General features: G+C 38.9%; 1 protein-coding gene across 1 annotated transcript; it reads right to left on the bottom strand.

Annotated features, from left to right (window-relative positions):
* Window positions 1-437: 437 nt before the first annotated feature.
* LOC114499065 (olfactory receptor-like protein OLF2) lies at window positions 438-1,511 on the bottom strand. Its single transcript, XM_028515021.2, has one exon. The coding sequence runs from the start codon at window positions 1,509-1,511 to the stop codon at window positions 501-503; it is 1,011 nt and encodes a 336-aa protein (XP_028370822.1). The 3' UTR covers window positions 438-500.
* Between the last annotated feature and the right edge of the window lie 15,749 nt (window positions 1,512-17,260).

The raw sequence follows: 17,260 nt of genomic DNA on the forward strand, positions 1-17,260 counted from the left end.
TTATAAGTGTTATGATGCAATATTTATAGAGTGAGACAATTACATAGGAATAAGACAAACAAACCTATTTTAACCCATGAACTCTCCCTGAATGAGCAAGTTTATTACACCCATTGTTTTAAAAAAATGGAACCTTGGGAGGGTGAGTTGAATTGACATGGGTAGAGGGGTTGCTCAGACCATGATGTCTCACTGGGACTTACCTATGAATAGAGAAGGGAGGGATAAAATCCTCTTTGAAAAACAGTGAAGTTTACCTATTACTAGTCTCCCTTAGCTTGGGGAGAAGATTAAGATCAATAATAACTGTTCCTTATGTTTAATTTAGACACAGTGATAAGTAAAGGAAAATATTTATCATTGGGCACTAGTGAGTCAATAATAATAAATATCAAATACAAACAATCAATTAAGATCATTAATGACTGGTCCCTATGTTTACTTTACACACAATGATAAGTAATGAAAAATACTTATCATCAGGCACTGGTGAACCCATACTAATGTAGATCAAATACCTGAACTTTAGCTCTCAGGATCTTCAAATAAACACTTTGGGTGAAAACATGGCTTCCATCAGAAGATAATTTAGTGCCAATTGCTTTTTTCAGGGCATCTTTCACATCCTTGTTCCTCAAACTGTAGATCAGTGGGTTTAACATGGGGATGACAACTGTGTAGAAAACAGAGGACACTTTGTCTGTGTCCATGGAGTGACTTGAGCTGGGTCGGAAATACATGAACAGGAGTGTCCCATAAAACATAGCCACAGCGGTTAAATGGGAGGCACAGGTAGAGAAGGCTTTGTGTCTGCCCTTGGCTGATTTTATTCGAAGTATGGTGGTTATGATGTAGCTGTAGGAGAGGAGGACAGTGACAATACTGAACCCCAGAACACAGCTACTGGAAGTGAACATCACTATCTCATTGATGGTTGTGTCTGAGGTGGAGAGGGATAGTAAGGGTGGCACATCACAGAAAAAGTGATTGATGATATTGGAATTGCAAAATGGCAATCGAATTGTGCAATAAGTGACGATTGCAGAGTATACCAGACTTTGGATGTACACAATGGCCACTAGCTGGGCACAGACTCTTCCAGACATGGCTGTTGTATAAAGAAGTGGATTACAAATGGCTACATAACGGTCATATGCCATGACAGACAGCATGACACATTCCACATCTGCAAAGGTACCAAAAAAGAACATCTGAACAGCACATAAACTATATGCAATCTTCTTTTGCTGAGATAAGAAATCAGCCAGCATCTTGGGGGAGATAGTGGAGGAGTAGCAGACATCACTGAATGACAGATTGCTCAGGAAATAATACATGGGCGTGTGGAGCCGGGGGTCCACACTGATCAGCAGGATCATCCCTAGGTTGGCGATCACAGTGATGCCATAAACCAGCAGGAAGAGCACAAAGAGCCCCTGCTGCACATCCCGCCTGCCAGAGAGTCCTAAGAGTATGAAGTCTGTAAACATAGTGCAGTTCTCATTGGCCATCACTCAGGTATGGAAATCCCTGTTTGTGGAGGAAGGAAATGGATGTGCAGTGTTAACATCATATGTCTTATTAGTGAAATTCCTGATTCTTTCTATTTTTCAGTAATTAGAAAAAGTAGTAAACAGTGCTAGAATTCCATGAGGAAATCTGACTCTTTGGAAATACACACTATATAATGAAATCAATAAATGTTAATGATAATATCTCTTACATTTACATACCATTCTACCAAGTTTGTTGCATTTTTTATATTAAATCATGCTATTTCCATACCAACCTATGTAGTATTTATGGCAATTTTTGTTACTCCTTTCTTAGTGATTGAGAAATTGATGTTCTCATAGCTGAGGCAATAGTTCTTAAATTAATTGGCTCAGTTACCCACACCTCCTGATAAGATTGTTGCTGTTTTTCAGTACTGCAGAGGCTGTATTATATCCTGTAATTGAGAAACATAGTTAGTTGAGGTTAGTTACAAATAATGACTATGTTGTTTGATTTTCCTTCATTTTTACAATTGTGGATGGGCAGAGATATGGTGGGTTTCTGGATATAACATTCCCCTGTTTTCCTATTCCCTATTAACCCTCTTGTCCCTTCTAACTTCAGTGGATAGGGATAGAGATAGTCTGTGATTCACGACCCACTGGAGCAGGAGGTGCTGGTTGCTGGAGAAGAGGCTGGGGGTTCCCCATGAGTGATAGTTAGAGTACAATGGGCCTGGGCTAACCATGCTCCCTCTGACAGTGGCTGTACAGCGGAGCTTCTGCAGAATGTTTGGGACCTGACTCCAGGCATGCTGGTCTCAAGGGTGACAGAGAGGTTAGAAAGGGCTGATGTATTTCTGTGTGAGTCACTTTCCTCTAATCAGCTAGAATCCACACCATGTATTCACCAAGAGAACACATGTGTCAGTCAAAGGATAAAACTCCTCATTTGTCCACAGTCCAGTAAATTCAAAGAGAAATCATGTTGAATTGTGTTTCCATTTCCCTAAAAATTGAAATATTGCTTCTTGTTTTCTTTGATCCCTATTTTTCTTAAGTAGCTCTGAAATCTTCCTCTTTCTGCTTTAAAATAATTGGTCTGCGGGAGGTCAATTGAGTTCTATTTCCCACTGTTATGGTTACCCAATCAATATGTTGTGGATGCCATATGTGACCCCTTCTGTTCTGTGAGAATATAGTGACAGTGGAGTGGAAGATAGAAGAACAGAAAAAGAAATCTCACTAATGATGTAGTGTCCATGTGCAGTTCTCCAAACCCTTGGCACAAACTCATTTGAATATGTGTTCCTATAGAAACATCTTTAAAAAATATTTTGCTTAATAAAAGGAAATATTTCTTTTAAAACATACAAATTGCAGATAAGAGATCAAAAATAAAAAATCCTACACTTCCACAATCCATGCTTGCATTTCACTATATTCCTGCCATTTATTTATATGTCTTTAAAACAATTAGATTATTAAAAGTACTGACAATTTGGTATAGTATTTCATACCATCTTTAGGTTTCATAGCACAAATTCAGTCCAAGGAAGATAAAAATGAGAGAAATCTAAAACAGAAACCAGACAAACAGCGAGCCCCTGCCCCGTCCCGGTGCACTGACTTCCGTGTTCCATCCAGTCCGTCTGCAGCAGGATTCAGCCCAGCCTCCCGACTGAGCTGGGTTATATCACCATCTCTGTGTCTGATCCCTGGGCATTGAATATGGTCTCTCAGGAATATGTGGCAGATACAATTAATTATATGTTTTATCATGTGGTATTTTTCTTCAGGCAGGGTGACTGAGAAAGAACTACAGACTTAAATGCTAGTAGTGTTGAAAAACCACCTAAGTATTTTTCCACCAGCTAAACTCAAGAGAGTGCTGTACCTGTGGGAGTGAAGAACTCTACTACTACTGTGTTATTTCTCTGGTGTGTATGTGGAGGAGGCAGAGTCCTCCTTGGTCATCTTCTTCCGATTCCTCCCCACACTCATTTTCCCCTCAGGTGCTCCCTATGTCCAGGGATGCCAGCTGCCTTAGGTGACACTCCCTTTAAGCAGGATCCAAAGATCATCTTCATAAACATGGTAGCCCGTGTAGTGTAACTCCCATTCTCCATGACATCCAGAGTATGGAGAGCAATATATTGTCAAAAAGTAGATAATTTAAATTCATTCCCAAAGGCTTTATGTTCTAATAGAATGGCTTTCTTTAAGTATGTGTTGAGGGTGGAAGATTCACAACACAATTTAAGATTCAGAGCAGACATGAAAGAAAAATATTCTATACCTACAGGGTTTTCCTGATATCACAGGTGCCTCCCACACGGTATTGCATAGAGAACAGTCTTCTCATAATCTCCTTCTCCCTTGTAATGGCTGTGTGGCCCTGAGGCATGGGACCTTATCACAAAGTGCAGCACAGGACAATATCTCCAAGGAAAACCAGTTCAGGGATGCTTCTTGGTGCAGGAACAAGGAAAGTAGTGAGTGAAGGCGGCTAAAAATACCTCTGATATATAAGTGAGGTGGCACTTTCTGGTGACAAAAGACAATCATTTAATGAAATAGTTTATAGAATTTGTATGCTTTGTTAACTTTAAAATAATATATTTTTAAAGGTTTTATTTATTTATTTTTAGAGAGGGAATGTGGGAGAGAGAGAGAGGGAGAGACAGAGAGAGAGAGAGAGAGAGAGAGAGAGAGAGAGAGAGAGAGAGAGAGAAACATCAATGTGTGGTTGCTGGGGGCCATGGCCTGCAACCTAGGCATGTACCCTGATTGGGAATCGAACCTGCGATGCCTGGTTCACAGCCCGTGATCAATCTACTGAGCTACTCCAGCCAGGGCTACAATAATATTTTGAAAATATGAGTATATAAGAAACTGTTAAAGATTAAAAAATTAATAAAATCACACAATCATCTGTAATCTGATTGGAAATAGTCTTTGCTTTTTGAAAAAATGTTTAAATATATATATATATATTTTTTAAAATGTACATTTTCAAAAGGTAAAATGTTCCTGCATCCAAGCTCTGAACAAAAATAAGAAAACTAGCTGTTCAGAGACTGTGGACCCTAACACAATGGATGCCAAAATGGTAAATAGTTGAGTATGTTTTTAGAAAGCGTACAGAATTACAATCATTCTGCTTTTATTCTCTCATGGCTGTATCCTTTTGTTCTGAACTATGGCCATGAGATTCCCTCAAGTCATTGCATGTGAGGACAGTTTATTAATTCTCTTTGCTGTGAAGTATTCCAATGAATAATCATACTAAATATTTTTGTCAAATCTCAGTAATTCTACATTGATCATTTTTGTACAACTTCTGCATGTACATACTTTCTCATTTCTATTGGGTAGAAAACTACTGGTGGGATGTTAGGGGCAGCTGCAACAGAAAATCGCCATATAGTTGTCCAAAGTTGAAAGTCAATTCTAACTTCCGTCAGTGAGTAAGAGCTATCTACATTCCACATTCAAACAGGTACTTAATATTAATATTGAGAATCTTTCTCATGGTAGCTGCTCTTTATGTGAGTCATGGCATAGTATGTACACACACTAAATGCTTAAGTGGTAAATATACAACTTGTTTAAAAAGTATCCTAGTAATCAGTATCCAGAACAAGAAACAGAACATTATCAGACTCGCTAAACCTTCTACTCTCTTCCTTCTTTTTAGTTCTCTTTAGTTCACACATTAGAGTCATCTCTGTTTATAGTAGCTACAAGCATAGGCAATCTGATTTTAAATACATTTTAGGTGTCTTACAGGAGAACAGTGTTCTAGCTCAATGCTATTATCTTTGTGCTTGTTGGGTTCACACCCATCTCTGCTTGGGCTTTAGTCTAGTCCAATTGCGCTCCTGCCATATTGCTGTTCAAGACAGGACAAAGTCCAGAGGTAAAATTTCCAAGGCCATGGGTTAAAATGGACATATTATTACCACAAGAAGCATCTCCTATTGTTTTACTACCATACTGTGTCTCAGAATCCCAGAAAAAAATACCTCCCTAGAGAACAGAGCAGTCTCATTGTCCTCCTTGGGTTTTCCTAGCAATGTGAAATATTATTGAGACTGGAAAAGACACCATGTTGGTGCTGCCTCTCAGGTGCCAAATCTAATAAGCAGAAATGTTACTGAGCACAACCAGGGGGGGGGGGGGGCTAAGGGGAGCTGAAGGGCGATATACTATTACCCGAAAGGGACACCCCCAGATTCGTTATGTCTGCCACCAGAGGAAAGATGTCTCTCAATGCCAGAGATTCATGGAAAGGAAAGGAAATGTTTATTCAATGCTATACAGACTTAAAGTAGTGACCTAATGTCTTCATCAAAATCCCAAAGTCCCTTAAAACACTTACAAACACACACAGTGCTTCCTTCCCCGCTTTGCCCAGTCTGGGGTACCGTATCTCAGGAAAAGAAATAGAAGTCCATGGCTCAGGCAGCCCCCGGTTCTTCCCAGTAATCTATTTCAGCTGGTAGGCCTCCCTCAGTTCCCGGCACCATCAGCTGTGTCTCAGAGATCTCTGCTAAAGCCAGGTGATGGTTCTCCCTACTCAAGTTGCAGGGGTCCCCACTCTGGCAAAGCCGCAAGGTTCTCTCTCCACTGCCCCAGCTGCATGGTCCTCTTGGCACAATGGCTGAGGGAGTCTCCACTCTACCAAAGCCCTGTGGTTCTCTCTCCTCAATGGCTGTCAGGAGTGGCGGCGTGGGGGGTCACCACTGCCAAAGCCGAGTGGTGGTTCTCTGCTAAAGCCGCATGGTGATTCTCTCTCGCAGGGCTGCACCTGCCGGCACTCTTATATCCTCCCAGCTTTACTGGGCTGCCATCATAAGTCTGGGCAGGCCTAGCCCCTTTTCGTGGAGCCAGTCTTCTGCAGGCTTTCATGTAGGTGCTGTAACTCGGGAGACCTGCCCCCCAGTTACTTCTTGGCGGGGAAGTTACTTCCATTCCCTTGGTTCAGAGCATGGCCACAGCTATTTAACATATCTATGTAACCACTTAAAGGTTATAGATATGTTAAATGACCATACCAGAGATTAGCTGCAAAGCTGTTGCTGTGCAAAACAGCACTCAATGGCCCTGCTCCATTTGTCCCTTCCACCAACCCACATCTGTGTGGGGGGGGTGAGGACATCCTAATATTTCCTGGACACCTTGAGTTCTGGACCCCATTTCAAATCTCTATTTAGGGCCCCCCTCTTGGCTGCACCCAAGGATTAAATCTTTATGGGCACTTTATTCAGATGACTGGGGATTTGAGAAGATGGTGGGATTGCACTCTAACAAAACTATCTTACATTTGTTTCCAAGCCAACATTTTTTTAATAGGGAATAAAGAAGGTGCAGTGATGGATTTTGAAATTCAGGGAGAATTAGGTGAAGGAAACTTTAGCATTTTTGTCCTGGGAAGTTAGATGCTCACAGGGGAGGGTTCTTGTCTGTCTCTCCCTGGAACACAATGGTCTGGATGCCTCCACTTGTCCCCTGGGCAGTGGTCTTTGGCAATTCCCTAGGAGGTTGGCTGTCTCTCCCAGGAACCAGGATGGGCCTTATTTATCTGTAGTTTCTAAAACAATAGCTTTAACATATGCATTACTTACTAGACTTATAACTATTTGCCTTAAACTAAAATTTTCCAACTCTTTAGTCCCTTATTATTTTCACTCAAAGGCATTTTGTAAGGGCATCTAGAAATTGAATGACTTCTGGTTTGTGTAAATAGTTAAGATTGCCCTTGCTTCTTGTGTGATCCTTCAAATTCATATCCTTGTCCCTGTTTGCTAAACAAGCCACTTCCAGTGACGTGATCATCAAAAATAGAGTAGAGGCATGTGAAGTTGTCCAATATCTTGGTAAAGGCTGTTTGGTTTTTTTTATTTTTCAAATAATTTATCTGTATGTCTTTAACATTCTCTTATTTTGATATCCACAACCACTTTATGTTCTTGCATAGAAGATACAGATGAATTGAAGGCATGTACTAGGCTGTGAGGTAATTTTTTCTGCCTTAGATGTAAAAACATACAATAACAGTGAACATGTTGGATATCTTTCTTTCAGGTGCCATGCTACTGCTTGGGTAAAGAAATAGAATGCCCATTCCTGAATCTCAGAGTACTTGAAACCTCACCTTGATGGCAATGATTAGGAAACAGAGTCATAGATTCAACAATGTCTTAAGGCACATGGTGGTGTATGAACCAATTTAGAGAGTGCTGGAGGGAAGGACAGCCCCTGGAGGAAGCCAGTGAATTGTGAATTGCAGCACAGGGATTGACTCATGAGGACAGTCCCCTTTGCTTTTCATACCTTAGCCACACTGGTGGTAAGCTTTTAAATCCCAGAGAAAGGACATGGTTTTGTCCAACTCAAGGCCTCTCTACTAGCTGATCCATCTACCTAGAATGTTTCTCTAACCACTTGAATCTCTCAATTAATTCCCACTTATCGTTTTAATCCCAGGTAATTGTGTTCATACCAGGGAGCACATTTTATCTTTCTCCTCTCTATTTGATCAGTGTGCTTTGGATATATAGTGCACAGTCTTTTTTCACTATGGCATAATTATAGTTTATTATAAATGATTTGAGTGATCATTTATCAAAATTTGTCACTTCCACTCGATGATAAGCTTCCTCAGTATAAAATCTGCAGGAGTTGCTGTGGAATACAAAGTACATAGAAGTGCAACAAACACTTTGGAAACACTTTGGAAACTCTCAGTAAGTTTTAGAAAATGAAATTAGTGTACAAATAAAAGATCAATGGAATGAAATTTGGTAACTAGAAGTCCAGAGCATTTATACAAATAAAGAGTACAACATATACATTCAAGACATAAAAGATAGCATGGAGTATTTAGGAAATGACACATTTTGCTGTGGGTGAAACATAGTATAAATAGGTATTGGTTCATACCAAATGAATCAAAAACAGTTCCATTTTTTGAAACATAGTATATGTAATGTTGGGATATGTATAATGTCCTTGGATATATATATCCATATGTATATATGTATGTATCCATATATATGTATATGTATCCATATGTATCCATATAGATATCCAATGTGGATATATATATCCATATCCCAGTATATAATTTTTCAAAGGAGCCATTTTTTGTTTCTAGGTTCTTCCAGGTCCTCTTTCCCACCTTTGGCTTACAAGCTATAAGTCCCAGGGTTTAACATAGGCATTTCAAGGATGTAAAACAATGAGCTCGTTTTGTCTTGATCTATGAAGTAGGAACAACTTGTCCTGAAATACATGAAGATCGAGTTTCCTGGGAAATTACCACCACAGTTAAGTACAAGGTACAGGTGGAATAAGGATTGAACCTTCCTTCAGCACAGTTGGTCTTCATTAGTGCTAGTATATATAACACTTGGCACAAAAAGTCCTGATACAATAATCAATTAATGAAGCCCAAAGTTGTGAATATCAGCAACTCATTCACCTGAGAATCTCATCAATATAGCTGAAGGGGAGGTGGGCCATCTCAGAAGAAATGGTTAATCTCTTTTGACCCACAGGAACATAAGCAGCATATTAACATTGTATTTATTGAAGTATCTATAATTCCCATCATGTGCTCCCCAGCCACGAGCAGGGTGCACACTCCACTGGACATGGTGAAGGTAAAGAGGAAAGTGTTGCTAATGGCATTTGTGTCCATCAAGGGCCACCACTGCCAGCTTTAGACACTCAGACTCTGCAAAGGTGCAGGAGATCAAGAATTCCAAAAAGCAGCCACAGAAGGGAATTGACTTCTTGGCAAAGAAACCTACCAGCATTCTGGGTCCAGTTGCAGTTGTGTAGCAGAAGTCACTGAGAGAGAGCTGGTCGAGATAAAGGTGCATTGGTGTGTGCACCCAGAACCAGGCCAAAAGAAAAAGAACATCACTAACATCTCAGAAATTATCCCCACACCCATCACAAATTGATGTCCAGTATGCTAGATCAGTTTGTAGGTTTTTGAGGTATGTAGTAGTCAAGTCATATAATTTTTTACACATCTTTGTCTGGCTTGTTTCTCTCAACATTATGTTTGTAAAATGTATCTGTGGTGTTGTATGTGGAAGCAGTTCATTCATCTTCATTGCTGTGTAGTTTTCCAATGTGCAAACTCATCATGAAGTAATTTAACAAACCTAGACCATGGGTCAGCAATCTATACCATGTCCAGTTTCATTGAAGCTGGGACACACCTTTCTGTATGTATTGTTGATTTTTTTTTTATCAAACAAAGACAAATCTCAGTGGTTGTGGAAATATTTTAGGACCTACCAATCTTAAAAATGTGTACTACTCATCACTTTAAGGAAACGTTTGTCAGCTCCTGATTTAATGTGTTGAGAAAAACTGAGTTGTTTTTGCTTTTATACTGTTTTAAATAATTTAATGGTGAATATCTTGTACATGTGTTTAGGTGAACTTTTGAGCATTGGTTTTTCTTGAATATAATTCTAAGATTGTTATTTGGGTCACAGACTATATATATGATTAATATGGATGAAGTGCTTCAAATGGTTTAGGCAGTCTTCTCAACCTTCACTTAGTTAATAATGTAACAATCGATGATGCAGGTATTGTCTTCTCTGCATTTCACAGAGAGTTAACTGAGGCATAGAAAAATTAAGTAACTTATTCAAAGTGCCACTCCATATCTCGATACAGAGCTGGCATATGAACCAAGGGAATCTGGCTTCTTCCCTCATTCAATGATCTACTCTTGTCAATGGATAATCTATACATGATTGCACATACATGCACATACACAAACTTTTCTGAGGTATTTATGATATCCTTTAAGACAATCCGCTATAATCCATTGCCAAATTAACTTTAAGAAGCTATTTTAAATCTTTGAAATGTTTTCTTATACTTCAGGGCTATAAACTGCATTGAACTAAGTGAAAAATGAGTGTTTGGTGAAATTCTTGTGAGGGAAGTTGTGTGTGTGCTGGTAAGGGTATTGCAGGTTTCCAATTAGAGCTTGTAATTAGGGAATTAGATGCATCTTGGAAAGTTGTATCTCACAAGGAACCTACCTTCATTCCTGTGGCTTTCTTAGTGGTGTCATTTACATATTTGTTTGTTCAACTGTAAAATGAACAGGTTCAGCATGAGGATGACCATGGTGCAGAACTGAGATAAAATTTATCAATATTGAGAGAAGACTCCCCTAATGGGTGGCCACAGAAATCAGGTGAGAGGCCCATAGAGAGAAGGTTCTCCTCTTCCCACTGAAAAAGTCTTTAAGACTGAGAAAAGGGTGAAAAAGCAAGAGATGATGATGTGAGAAAACAGATCATTTCCATTGAGCTGCCCTGTGTGGAGAGATGCCACTCATTAATTGATGTGTCTGCATAGGGTAGGTTAAGGAGGGGAGGAGATCACAGAAAAAAAGATTCACAACATTTTTTTATCACAGTACTTCAGAATAAATGCAAAGGATTTGTGAACCAAGGGGCTCATGTTGCCTCCAATGTATGACAAGATAATCCACCATGTACAAATTCCCTGAGACATCACAACTGGGTACAGTGAAGGGTTACAGATGGCAACATAGCAGTTGTATGCCATAGCAGCCAAGGTAAAAGATTCTGGGTCTGGAAAAAGCAGAGAAAAATTAAAACTCTAAGGCATGGCCATAATAAGAAATAGGCTTGTTCTCTGAAAGGAAATTGGTCAGAATTTAGGGAACAATGACTGAGAAGTAAGAAAATTCTAAAAAGATAGTTCGCTAAGGAAAAGTTGCACAGAGGATTGAAAGCATGGATTAATCCTGATTAACATCATTAATCCAGTATCCCTATTAAAATCATACCATAGAGTGTCAGAACCATAAAGAATAAGACAATCTACAGTTTGGGGGAGATGGAAATCCTAAGAGAAGCTCAGTCTTCTCGGTGTAGGTAGGAGTTACAGATTCTATGTTCTGTGTTGTTTTGTTTTTATGAGAATTCTAACACCCTAAAATGCTATATTGATGGAAAGAAAAAATAGATATCATTACAAGGTTATTTCATTGTTTCAACAAACTTATCAACCAGTAATAAAATAAAGAGCTTCAGCCACACTCTCTTTCAAATACAAACTCTGAGAAATATATATAGGAAATTAGTAGCTATCAGATTTTAAGGTTGCTGATTGCATTTTATTTATTTGATTATAAACACTTTCTTCCATTGGATAGCTGGTTTCCTGCATGCCGAGATTATGTCAGATTCTATTTACCTTTTGTAACCAAAATATAGCACAATAGTTGGTCCAGAAGATTAAAGGAAGTAGTGAATTAATTAATGGACTGATAAGGATATGAAGAAAAGAAATCTACAGATAGTAAAAATAAATCCACTTATAGAATATGTCCTGGAACAATAATTGCAGAACAATTTGGTCTTTCTGTCAGCATATATAATAGATAGTGGTGCACTGCAATTGTAACAGGGTACAACCAAGAGGGGAGCCTCAAATAGGGATCTGTAAAAAGATCCAGAAGAGCCTGGAGATAATTGGCTCCACACCACAGGGCCACACCTGCCCAGAATCTGGCAGCTGTAGCCAATTGTGAGAGGAGCCGGAAATGGGGCTTCAGAGGAAGATCGGCGCTGGGATTTAAACCGAGATGTGGCAGCCATTGGAGGCGGGGAGAACCATGTGCAGCCCTGCAAGAGGGAACCATACAGCTTTAGCAGAGTGAAGACTCCCACAGCCCTGAGGGAGAGAACCACGCGGCTCTGGCAGAGTGGGGACTCCCGCAGCTTTAGGAGATACAGTACTCTGGACTGGGCAAAGGTGGAAGGAAGTAAGGACTGTGTCTGTTTGTGGGTGCTTTAAGGGACTTTAGGATTTTTGGTGAATACATTAGGTCCCTACTTTAAGTTTGTATAGCATTAAATAAACATTTCCTTTCCTTTTCACAAATCTCTGGCATTGAGAGACATCTTTCCTCTGGTGGTGGACATAAGGGACCTGGGGGCTTCTTTCAATAATAGTATATCGTCCCAGGCCCCCCTTGTTTGTTCTGTAACACAATCATGAGTGTACAGATGCAATGATAGAATGAAATATGTGCCAATTGTTTTTTTTAAATATAAAGTAAAAATGATCTTAATGAAGTGGAAAGAATTTTAACAAACAAGTCTATGAGTATATTTTTGATTGGCAAAACTTTAGAGTAATCTTATAAATTGTCATGATACTAGATCAAGTTGTTTAAACTATTTGTCTTGTACCTTTATGTTTATGACAATTCTTGGTTTTAGTAAATGTGCAGTGAATATTAGTTGATTTAGTAAAATGGGCAAACACTTAGTAATAAGTTGACTTACAATTAAGTAGAATACATCTGTATGGCCTCCCCTCTGATTACATGCTGTGAGCAAACAAAAGTAGTTAGCCCCTATTGATCTTATGCTAGTGTAATTCAGGGTGCTGGGTCTTAACAATTCTGTCAATACTTGCTTTGGAGGTCTGAGAATGTTTCCAGGAGTAAGAAGAATTTAAACTTGACTTTGGAGTATAAGAAATTTTATCTTTACCTTGAAGGATGGGCTTGTAAATACGTGAAACTGAACACAAGCGCCCAATGAGTTGTGTTACTGTTGCCATGGTGATCAGGAAGGGAATGGTATGACTTGTAGTTATTCTCTCATTTATGTAAAAAATGTTATGAAAATAACAGGGCCTAAGAACTTTGTTTATATCATCTAATCACTAAATCCACCCTATGGCATAGGTACAGAGAAAGTGAAGAGAGCAAGGAGCATTAATGTGCTGTCTTATGCTGTGGCCTCAGAGAGTATGAATGAGAGGTAACACTACAATAGTAATGGGGAAATGTCCCCATTACTGATGCTATGTTAGTGGTTAATTTATTCTTACTTTGCTTGTTTTGAAAGTAATAAAGGTATTTAGAGAATATAAGACCTTATTACCGAGTTAGAATTTGGTAACTTGGCTGCAATTTGGTCACTTTGGCTGCAAATGGGCTTTAGGACCTTGCCCAGTATAATACATATGTCTTAATCTGCCCTGTGAGAATGACAACAAATATCTCACAAGGTGACTGTATGGGCTAAATTAGAAAAATTACGTACCTGTCTGTCTGTCTGTCTATCTATCTATCTGTCTATCATATACACTCTATGGAGAGACTGACACATTGCAGGTAAACAGGTAATATTAGTTTCAATAGCTCCACTGCTCTCTCCTTCACTTATGACTAGGGTTATGTGACAAGGTTTTTGTTAACAATAACTATCATTTACATAATGATTATGATTTGCAATGTAATATTCTAAATTCTACGTATAACTGATCTAATTGCCTGTCCCCACAAAAAAAAAGCATTAAATTATGGGCGTTGGCAATAAATTGTTAGAAAAAGCAGTAAGTACACATAAGCTTTCTTTTGGTATTCTGATTACAGTGATTCCATATGGGTGTAAGGTAGGTTAAATAAGTATGTTCCTAAAGTTTATTGATATTCTAACATCTATAGATATTGCCAGGCATCTGAGGTAGACCATAGCACTACTTATTTACCCTTTAAATAAATACCCTTTGAATATTTATTTTCACTTACACCATTGCACAACCATTAACTATGTTTTATTCACTTATTTACTTCACTGTAGAGTCTGATATTGGGCAATGCAGTGAATGAGTCACTAGAACTTTCTAGGTTTACATGCTACAGTCACTCCAAGGTCTGTTCTTGATGTAGCCTCTTCTCTCATTCTTTGATACCCTCTCTACATTATTCCTTACTGTCCAAGTGGAGCAGTACATCTGAGGATCAAACTAAAACTAAGATTACAAAAAAAAAAAAGAGGAAAAACAATTGACAAGCAACAGAAACACATACGTACTTTAAAAAAGAAAAGAGGTGAGAAGAGACTGACTTTCATTATACCCTACATGTACTAAATCCATAGCTACATAGGCTGCTTCAGCACTTGGCTCTTGTATGTCCTAAGAATCCTGAAACCCTAATTCAAAAGAACCTATGCACCCCAATGTTCATAGCAGCACAATTTACAATATCCAAATGCTGGAAGCAACCTCAGTGCCCATCAGTAAATGAGTGGATCAAAAATGATGGTACATTTACACAATGGAATTCTATGCAGCAGAGAGAAAGAAGGAGCTCCTATCCTTTGCAAAGTATGATGGAACTGGAGAGCATTATGCTAAGTGAAATAACCCAGGCAGTGAGGGACAAATACCATATGATCTCACCTTTAACTGGAACATAATCAACAAAAGAAAAAAAAACAAACAAAATATAACCAGAGACATTGAAATGAAGAACAATCTAACAATAGCCAGAGGGGAAGAGAGAGTGGGAGAAGGGTTTTCAGGAACTACTATAAAGGGCACATGGAGAAAACCAAGGGAGAGGGTGAAAGCAAGAGAGGGAGGTGGGTTTGGCTGGGGCAGAGGAGGGAGTAGTAGGGAGAAAATGCAGACAATTTATTGTTGTTGTAATTGAACAACAATAAAGTAATTAAAAAAAGAAATGATTTTCCACCAAAGCTCAAAAAAAAAATCTGGCACATTCACACAATGGAATGCTACACAGGAGAAAGAAGGAAGGAACTCCTATTCTTCATAGCAGCATGGATGGATGTGGAGAGCATAACACTAAGTGAAATAAGCCAGGTGGTTAAAAACAAATATCATATGATCTCAAATATAAGAGGAACATAATGAACAAAATAAACTAATGAGCAACATAGAACCAGAGGCATGGCAGCATGGAACAGACTGAAAGTGACTAGAGGACAGGTGGAAGGGGGATAAGGGTGGAAAGAAAGGAGGGTACTAGTCAAAGAACATGCATGAATGCCCCGCGGGCATGGACAACAGAGTGGGGAATGACTATAGGAGTAGGAGGCGGGGGGGTGGGGTGGGTAAAGGAGGGCAGAACGGGAAAAATTGGGCCACCAGTAATAGAAAAACTATAAAATACTCTTTAAAGTGTCTATGTAGGTCCTTTGTCTACTTTTAAGCAGTTATTTGGGGTGGGTTTTGCTACTGAGTTATACACATTCCTTATCTAATTTGGATACTGACTCCTTATGAAATATATGATTTGCAAATATTTTCTCCAATTCTGTGGGGTGCCTTTTCATTTGGTTGGTTGTTTCCGATGATGTGCTATACAGTCTGGTTTCGAACTTGTGACCTTGGACTTCAAGGTGATGTCAGGATGGGATGAGATCTTAGATGGCCTGGCAGCTTCTGCTGCTTCCCACTAGGAGCCCTGAGTTGCCATTTAACAAGTATGACAATGTCACTGGAGAGACTTTTTTTATACAGTCCTTTATGTACATGGAAGAAAAAAAAAATAAAGAAGGACACAGAACAGCCTAATATCCTAGCCATACCTGCTAGGCACCATTCATAGGAACAAAGTCATCTTCGACCCTCCTTAAATGCCCAGCAATCACCTGAACACTAGAGAGTGACCTCAGTCCATGCCAAAACAATTGTTCAGTCTGTTTTTCCCTGAACTAAAGAAAGAACAAAAGGAGGATGAGGAGAAACAGCCCTAACATTGAACCTTATAGATATATAAAACTGGACAGAGTAAGCCCTGACTGGTGTGGCTCAGTGGACTGAGTGTGCACTGAGAACCAAAAGGTTGTCAGTTTGATTCCCAGTTAGGGCACATGCCTGGGTTACAAGCCAGGTCCCCAGTGGGGGCCACATGAGAGACAACCACACATTGATATTTCTCTCCCTCTTTTTCTCCCTCCCTTCCCTTCTTAAAAAAGAAAAGAAATAAAATCTTTCAAAAACTTTTGACAAAGTAAATAGCAATTTTTAAATTACTAATGGGATTACTCATAAAACAGATTATTTTACATATTTGGGAGAAATAAGCTTAGATAGTTTTTATATCTAAAAATTAATTCTATATGGGTTAAAATTTTTTTGAAAGTCATTTAAAAAAAGTAAGATGTTAAAAGGTATAAAATCTTTTAAGAAGAAAATGAAATTTTCCAAGAGTGATATGATAGAAGAAATCAAAAAGTGAAAGAATATTAAAAGATAGCATATTTATCTAAGAATACCCACAATTATAGCATAAATAACATAAGGGAAATATTTGTAGCAAATATCAAAGAAGAACAAATATTTGTAGCAAATATGCATATAAACTTAATCTAGAAAGAGTTAATCAAAATTCATCAGTAAAATTCTCATTCCAATTGATCAAGAATTCAAGAATAAAAGTGACAAAGTCAATGGAGTGGATTCCATGTCCCGGCCATTGTGCAGGGAACAGGGAGCACAAAGACAGTGAAGTAGCTTTCCCTGACTTCACAGAGACCATTGAATGCAGACAATTAACCAAGACTTTTATCTTATCACATGAAGTAACTATGCAAATATCAAAATTAACTAAATGCCTGTCTTTGTCCTTTGAGCTGCCATAACAGAATACCATAAACTGGGTGGTAGACAATGAACAGTTACTTCTCACAGTTCTAGAAACTGAGAACACCAAAGTCAAGGTGCTGGCAGCTGCAGTGTCTGTTGAGGGCCTGCTTCCTAGTTCACAGACAGCCATCTTCCCTGGGTCCTCACCTGGCATAAAGGATGAGAGAGCTCTCTGGGGTCTCTGTAAAGGGCACTAATCCTATTCATAAGGACTCCACATTCATGACCAAATCACTTCCCAAAAGTCCCATCTCCAAGTGCAAGCACATTAA

This window comes from Phyllostomus discolor, chromosome 6, assembly GCF_004126475.2.
Source record: "Phyllostomus discolor isolate MPI-MPIP mPhyDis1 chromosome 6, mPhyDis1.pri.v3, whole genome shotgun sequence".
Taxonomy (NCBI): Eukaryota; Metazoa; Chordata; class Mammalia; order Chiroptera; family Phyllostomidae; genus Phyllostomus; species Phyllostomus discolor.

Coding starts and splice junctions, on each gene's coding strand:
- LOC114499065 (XM_028515021.2), bottom strand. CDS start 1,511: ATGGCCAATGAGAACTGCACTATGTTTACAGACTTCATACTCTTAGGA.